Genomic DNA, 8,487 nt, shown 5'->3' on the forward strand with positions numbered 1-8,487 from the left:
TATGGCACAATGGACTTGAGAACACAGAAGACAGAAGAATGGAAAGTGATAGAGCGTTTCTATTAATTAAGTAATTGGATATAAGAATACAATGTAACTGTACTTTCTTGGTATAGATGTTATGTGTAGTAGAGTGTCTGTTTGTAGTGTGTAGATTTGCTTGTTGTAGATTATAAAAGAAAAATTAATAAAAGTGTACCTATGGGTACTTAAAAAAAAGAAAGAAATTAAGCTTTATATTTTTAAAAAGTTACTTTCTTCTTCAGGACAACAGAAGTTACTTTCTTCTTCTTAAGAAGAGAACGACCAGAATTGCCAAAAGAATTGTTTAATAAAACTTAGATACAAATACCAACGGATATTGAGATACATTTACAAGGGAAGTAAGACTCTTAAAAATATTCTTCTGCACTTAGAAGGCTGTAAATAAAAATATAACGCAACTACCAACATCGAAACCCTTTCGTTCCTTCCTTATTTTGGCATCTTGAGAAGAGATGCTGGCATGGGTAGCAGCAATGCGTGGTGGGGCGGGCTCTTCAATTCACGCAAGGGCCGGAATGAAATACTGAAGGGAAACCTCCTCTTGGAGTAAGATGAAGTGAACAATCCTCTTGCTGACGATATCTGCAAAAGACAAGCCGTGTTCTGAAAAGATGCCACCGGGCCCCATATGCCACACCTGGTGGCTCACGAGCAGAGGCCGGCTCCTCTAGTCTGGGGGGCCAAGCAGCTCGGGGTTCAGAAACCCCCATCCAGGATATGATCTCTTTGCAGTCCCTGAGCCGTTGGCTGGGGAAAGTCCTCCCCCCCAAATGACAGACCCAATGGCTCATCCAGTCCAACACTCTGTGTCACACAGTGGGCAAAACTCAGGTGCCATCAGGAGGTCCACCATCAGGGCCAGAACTCCAGAAGCCCTCCCACTGACCCCCAAGCACCAAGAATACAGAGCATCACTGGCCCCAGCCTGGGAGTTCCTATCTATACCTTGTGGCTAAAAGCCACTGATGGGCCTCTGCTCCAGATGTTTCTCCAGTCCCCTCTTGGAGCTCTCTATGCTCAGAGCATCTTAAGAAAGGATGTCCAAAAACACATTCACACACGATAACTTGGGGACTTGCTCATACAGAAGGGACAGAGCGGGGCCTTCCACGAAGGTTCCATGATTGGCTGGCTACACGCAGCTCTCCAGGGCGGCGAGTAACTCATCGGAAGAAAAAAAAAAAAGAGCACTCACTGCACAGGGCTTTGGTGGGATTCACTTGCTGCCCGGCGAGGAACTGAAGAAGCTTCTTGATGTCAATACGGGCCTCCGCCATGCTCTCCGGATCCCTCTCTTGCGTGGAATCTTGAGAGCCATTCCCGGAAACTACAGATTCACACAAAAACAAACCGTCTGCTGATTGCAAAAACGCCTTTCGAGATCAGTTATAAATCACTCTGTGAAGAGCTTGAGGTGGCAGTTGGTGGGGCTTCGAGTTGACTGTGTGTACTACGTGCCAGAATACTTATATTCTTGTCACATCGACCCTGCAAGAGTGACCATTACTGTCCCCAATTTATATGAAAGAATTCTGACTAGTGTAACCTAACTCTTTCGTTAAGTAGGAGATTGGTTTTATACCCCGCCCTTCACTACCCGAAGGAGTCTCAGAGCGGCTTGCAATCTCCTCTCCCTTCCCCTCCCCACAACAGACCCCCTGTGAGGTAGGTGGGGCTGAGAGAGCTCTCTTGAGGACTGCTCTGGAGAGAACAGCTCTGAAGAGAACTGTGGCTTGCCCAAGGTCACCCAGCAGCTGCATGTGGAGGAGTGGAGAATCAAACCTGGATCTCCCAGATTAGAGTCTGCGCTCCTAACCAAACTGGCTCTCAGCAAGTTATGAAGATTGGATGATGTTCACATGGGTACCAGATTACTGCTCCAAAGCCACTATTACAGATGCTCTGTTCTGGGCATGGAACAGGGGTCACTGGGGGTGTGGGGGTGGAGGCATCTGTGAATTCCCTGCATTGCGCAGGGGGCTGGACTAGATGACCCTGGAGGTCCCTTCCAACTCTATGGTTCTATGATGCCCGGAACAGTCTCTGAATGACACAAAAAGGTCAGGGAGTGCCTCTGCGTGGATTCAAGTCTCTGGCCAGGAGGAGGGAGAAGGGAGAGCGGGTGAGCAGCAGCTCAGAGGCTGCCCACCCCCAAAGGGCTGCAACTGGCACTCTGCCCAAAGCGGCCACCAGAGCTGCTACAAGCAGCCAGGAGCTTCTGGCCAGGCAAGGGGTGGTTCCTGGGTTCCCGCGCGAAGCAGCCTCCCTGACCACTAACTCAGAAAAGAGGGACACCCACGGATATTGTCAACAATGTAGTGCGCGTTCAGAAAACGAGCAGCCACCACAGGGTAGAACTTCAGCCACATAATTGGTCCCTCCCGCCAAAGTGCCCGATTGTGTCCATCCATACCTGATTTCCCCATTTGTTTTATTTGAAATTACAATGGCGTTCAATCATTCCCTTCCCCACACTTTATTACTACTGAAGTTGGAGGGGGGGAATAAGAAGAAGAAGAAGAGATTGGATTTATACCCCACCCTTCACTTGGAGTCTTAGAGTGGCTTACAAACTCCTTTCCCTTCCCCTCCCCACAACAGACACCCCGTGAGGTGGGTGAGGCTGAGAGAACTCTGACACAAACTGCTCTTTTTCAAGGACAGCTGTGCCAGAGCTTGTGACTGACCCAAGGTCACATCAGCAGGTGCAAGTGGAGGAGTGGGGAATCAAACCCGGTTCTCCCAGATTAGAGTCCGCGCACTTAACCGCTACACCAAAAACAAGACTCTCTCACAAAGAAGCACAGCTAAACTTTCGTCTATGACATTCGGAAGAATGGTTGCAAATGTGGTTTCTGAAACAGCTCTAATGGTTTGAAGTGGCGATTTGCTTGCATGCCACCCAGTTAAACTTGTCCGATTCCATTACTTAAGGCCCCTTCTCCGAAAGGGGAAAGAAAAACCTACCCCAGGGAGGATTCCCAAGTTCTTTGAAATGGGTGGTGACAGACACGAGTTCGGTTTCTATTTTCAAGTTCATGTCCCCATTTAGATTTGCTTCTATTACCTAAAAGGGAAGGAAAACAATTGTCGTATTGAACAACCAGCAAGTACGCTCTGCTAGCTCACCTTTGTTCCAAAAGACATAGGTGGGCCTGAAAACACTGCGAACCAGAAGGGTTAAGCTGTGCAGAGCGTTTCTGCAATCTAATGCAACTGCGATGTTCAGCTATTCTGACCTTTACAGGTCTTGATGTTTGACCTAAATACAATTTGGCACATGGACAATGGATACAGTAAATCACTCCTTTACTTTGACAGTTACAAAACGTATTGATCATAAAAGTTTTTGTTTTAGCAGTATATTGAAATGACTTTTTAGACTCAGCACAGTAACACATTGAACAGTTCCCACAACAAAAAAACCCTTTAGGAATTCTAAAAAGTCATCTCAAAATACTGCTAAAACAAAAACTTAACCCTTCTGGTTCAATTGCTGAAATTAATAAGGATTTGGTATACATTTGTAATAATAATTTGAGTTTCTTTTCCCCCCCCCCCCCCCCCCTATTTTTATAATTTCAGGATACAACATCTGGTCTTTATATAAGTGTACTAAAGATCTTGTATACATATGTTTGAATGTGTGTCTATACTATGTTGTAATAGTGACCACTGAGGAAGGCCCTTTGAGGCCAAAACACGTTTGGTCTTCAGTTGGAAAGTGTTGCCCCATCATGTGTATTAATATTTGATATGCTTTTATTAGTCTGATACTTGAAAAAAAAATTAACCCGAATATATTTTAATATGTGTACAGCCTAATAAATTTTGTACTTTTATAATATATATGGTCAGCTTAACCCTTCTGGTTCACAGTGTTATCTTGGGTTGAGTCCCCCCCCCCCTTTTTTTCCAGTTTTTGGGCCTGAAAACATACCTAACAGAGACAGCAGCAACAGATGCATAGACGGGCAAATGTATCACACAATACACAGTATTTACTCAAACAGAAGACTAGTGTTATTTTTCCTGTTATGCCATCAAAATAGGGGGAGGGGGATTTTACAGAAATTACAATTAAATCCAGCAAGACTTGTATGTTTGTGTATATATCTTTTTTGGGGGGCTCCTCTTACATTCAGGGTTATCTTGGTATTGAGAAAATGCAGTACTGTTTGAGAGAGAGAGAGAGGAGGTTGGATTTATACTCCGCCCTTCACTACTCGAAGGAGTCTCCGAGCGGCTGACAATCTCCTTTCCCTTCTCACAACAGACACCCTGTGAGGTAGGTGGGACTGAGAGAGGTCTTTTGAGAACTGCTCGTGAGGGAACAGCTCTGAAAGAACTTGTACCTGACCCAAGGTCACACCAGCAGCTGCTTGTGGAGGAATGGGGACTCAAACCTGGTTCTCCCAGATTAGAGAGTTCTCCCCTGCAAGGCCTAACCAGGGCAGACCCTGCTTAGCTGCTGAGATCTGACGAGACCAAGGAAAGCTGGGCCACCCAGGTCAAGGCTGGTTCAAGGCGGAGGGCTGCTCCCTCTAAGCTGTGGAGTCTGGTGAGCAGAAACCCTACTTTGTGAGCTACTGGCATTAGAGCTGAGGGCGAGTGATTTGGCTGCTGCATCAATTACTTTGCTCTGGGACCATCCTTCCTGAGCTAAGACACGAACGTGTGAGCCGGAGACTAAAAAATTGTGAGCTAGCTCACACTAACTCAGCTTAGAGGGAACACTGGCAGCCAACTTCTGTGTTCCCAGAGACTGTTCGCTTCCCCACTGGGGGGGGGGCTGGCAGAAAGAATGGGTGGATCCCAAGTGTAGCTGACCTTGGTAGCTAGCCACAGTTTGAGTTAACAGTGGTACGGCTCCTTTCCTGCTAAAGGGGGCGTGGCTTTCGTCTCTCACGCCACGCCGCAGTTCACAGCCCAGGAACCTCCTTCCAGATGGGAACTGCTGAACTCTGAAGCAGAAACCCACCCTATGGAACGTGACCAGCCCTCCCTAGGCAATTCAGAACACAGATAACTCACTATCGAGTTGCTGAGGTTCTTCATCCTCTCCACGATGCTCTTCATGGTCTTCAGGACTGGTAAATAAATGCTGACCTACAAAAGAAGAAGAAGAAGAGATTGGATTTATACCCCGCCCTTCACTCGGAGTCTCAGAACGGCTTACAAACTCCTTTCCCTTCCCCTCCCCACAACAGACACCCTTTGAGGTAGGTGCTCTTTCCAGAACTGTCCTTGAGAGAACAGTTCTGACAGAACTTTGGCTTGCCCAAGGTCATCCAGCAGCTGCAGGTGGAGGAGTGGGGAATCAAACCTAGTTCTCCCAGATTAGAGTCCACGCTCTTACCCAAGTGCATTGGAGGGAGACATATACGTGCATCACAAGCACACCCCACAATATGACTGGCTGATGGCTTCTAGCCTCGATGGAACAAAAATCGACCGAAACCGATTTTAGAAATATCTCCAAGATGACACGAGACTCCTGGGAGGACGAGGTACATTTATAAAAGAGACGCTGCCAACGCTGGGCCCAGGTAGGGTATTATGGGCACGGTGGTCCTATAGGTGCATTCTCTTTTGGGAAGACATGTTTTCCCAAATGGTGGAACTGTGGGGCTCAAGGAAATCCACCCACTTATGCGGAGATACTTGAAAAGAAAGAAAAATTCAAGGTGACGTTTACGTAGAACTGTTATCAGGAGTTCAAATAGCACAGACGTGAAGATCGAAAGATATACTCAAGCCAGCAAATTGATATCAGCAAATTCTGGCTGATGAGTGGCCTTTTGACATGCTACTTTAAACAGAGAGGGGAGGATACAGTCCCACAAGACTCCACCACTTAGAGGGAACATTGGTTGAGAGTGCATTGGGGGAAAAAAGTTTTTTCTTGGGGAAATAAAAACAACAACAGCACTCACATCAAAATCGGGCACGACCGGCTCCCGGTAGTCACTCCACAGTTTTCTCGGGATCAGTCTTACTGGGATGTCGTGGGTCACAATGCGGCTGCTGCTTGACAAGGACGGCTACGGAGACGGAAAGATGTTAACGCAAAGGCCCTGTTACGTTTAGAGAGACCTGATCACGACGACGACGACGGCCGCTTTGCTTCGGATGACGTGAATCTGTCCTTTGTTATCCAGTCCATCAAAATCAGTTTTATCTGTCGAAGATGCTACTGCTACAGGCAATGTTCCCTCTAAGCTGCGGAGTCTTGTGAGCAAAAACTCTACTTTGTGAGCTACTGGCACTAAAGTGGTGAGCGAGCGACTTGGCTGCCGCATAACTTAGTTTGCTCTGGAGCCCCCCTTCCTGAGCTCAGACAACAAATGTGTGAGCTGGAGGCTAAAGAACTGTGAGCTAGCTCACACTAACTAAGCTTAGAGGGAACACTGGCTACAGGTATGGCTGAAGCTTCATGCATAGTAGAGGTATGTGGAACAGAGGGGGGGGGGAGATCTAGAACTCGATCTTTCCAGCTGTTGACTCCCCCACCCCCATAAAGGCCACTTCCGCACTCACGCAGGGCTCTTTTTGTAGCAGGAACTCCCTTGCATATTAGGTGACACACCCCTAATGTAGCCAATCCTCCAAGAGCTTACAGAGCTCTTCTCACAGGGGGTTACTGTAAGCTCTTGGAGGATTGGCTACCTTAGGGGTGTGTCGCCTAATATGCAAAGGAGTTCCTGCTACAAAAAGAGCCCTGCGTTTTGTCACTCGTTGGTCCCTATTTCTTCAGGGTCCCCCCCCCCATGTGTTTTGCTCTCTCTAGTAGTCCCAGAGGGAGCAAAACACGTTGGGGGGAGGACCCAAAGCAACAGGAACAAAAGACTGACAAAAATGAAAGCGGGGAAGTGGTCGAAGACAATAACATCGGAGGTAAAGCCGGGAGGGGGGTCCTCCCTCCTTGGTTTTCAGGATGTTAATGATCTCCACTCTTCAGAGGAACAAAAATGTTCATAAACTTGGACATTTATGAACTGCTGTTCCGAACGCATTACAGATAGCAAATATATGCAGAAAAGTCCTGGTGTAGGGCAGGGGGAAGTTCAAACTAGGGAGACTTCTGACAGGAAAATCGGCAAAACTCCAGATGAATCGCTACATTCTGCTTGCCGCTGGTAAAAATTCCAGAATAAAAACCCTCAATCGCCTTTTGCATGACTTGTGGTTGGTTTAGCTTTAGACATTTTCATAGTTATTCTGATATAATGGACTGTTAAACTTTCTATTTTTAAAAAACATTTTTATCGGTTTTGTTATATGTCTAAATATATATTTTTTGGACTGAAAGCTCATCTGTTTGTATTTAACGAATATGTATTATTTTGACAAATGAGTTGTTGACCGTAAATAAACTTTATTCATTCATTCATTCAAACTGCAGGGCCCTGTGCTTTTAAAGAAGGATATCGGTACGAGAGGCCCCAGAGAAACAAGCCACCTGCAGCAGTGGAGAGGACTTCTACAGAAGAAGAAGAAGAAGAAGAAGAAGAAGAAGAAGCAGAAGAAGAAGCAGAAGCAGCAGAAGAAGAAGCAGAAGCAGAAGAAGAAGAAGAGGATGAGGAGGAGGAGGAGGAGGAGGAGATTGGATTTATACCCCGCCCTTCACTACCCAAAGGTGTCTCAGAGCGGCTTACAAACTCCTTTCCCTCCCCCTCCCCACAACGGACACCCTGTGAGGTGGGTGGGGCTGAGAGAACTCTGACACAAACTGCTCTTTTTCAAGGACAGCTGTGCCAGAGCTTGTGACTGACCCAAGGTCATCCAGCCAGCTGCAAGTGGAGGAGTGGGGAATCAAACCCGGTTCTCCCAGATTAGAGTCCGCACACTTAACCACTACACCAAACTGGCTCTCCACTGATTGTGACGGGGCTCATTCAACCCCATTGGAAGAGTCTTCACCTCCTGCCTGGAGCTGATAAGGACGATGTCTCCTGGCACATTGTCGCAGCCGGTGTTGACACAATTAAAAACACGCAGACGGACTGAAAAGCGTCAGAAATGAACTCAGACGTCAATAGCGACTGTTCTTGCCTTACAAAAGAATTGCTATATAATACAGAGAGTAGGCGCAGATGTTTGCAAATGGCTCCAGACAGAGGGGCCCCGGGAACACAGCAGTGTCAAGGAAACATCTGGTGGCATACCTATAAAGACAGCTGTGACACAAGAACACCAGAAGAGCCCTGCTGGATCAGACCAGCGGTCCATCTAATCCAGCATCCTGTCTCACACAGTGGCCAACCTGTTCCAGCACAGTGGAACTGTCTCACATCCTGTCTCACACAGTGCCCAATAGGGCACAGAGGCTTTCCCCTGATGTTGCCTCCGGGCTCTGAGATTCAGGGTCTTAATGCCTCCGAATGTGGCGGTTCTCCTCCGGAACCATGGTTAATAACCACTGATAGACCTATCCTCCAT

The 8,487-nt window shown here is 47.1% G+C and overlaps 1 protein-coding gene across 1 annotated transcript; it reads right to left on the reverse strand.

The window, feature by feature from the left end:
- Positions 1–322: 322 nt before the first annotated feature.
- LOC107118605 (checkpoint protein HUS1-like) lies at positions 323–8,051 on the reverse strand (the record flags this gene model as incomplete). The annotated part of the gene is made up of 6 exons (XM_015420967.1): positions 323–627; positions 1,241–1,372; positions 3,013–3,112; positions 5,080–5,154; positions 5,982–6,089; positions 7,969–8,051. Coding segments are annotated over 6 exons (581 nt in total), but the record flags the coding sequence as incomplete, so codon positions are not given.
- Between the last annotated feature and the right edge of the window lie 436 nt (positions 8,052–8,487).

Source organism: Gekko japonicus, unplaced genomic scaffold (genome assembly GCF_001447785.1).
Source record: "Gekko japonicus isolate JY-2015 unplaced genomic scaffold, Gekko_japonicus_V1.1 scaffold3261, whole genome shotgun sequence".
In the NCBI taxonomy this organism is placed as follows: domain Eukaryota; kingdom Metazoa; phylum Chordata; class Lepidosauria; order Squamata; family Gekkonidae; genus Gekko; species Gekko japonicus.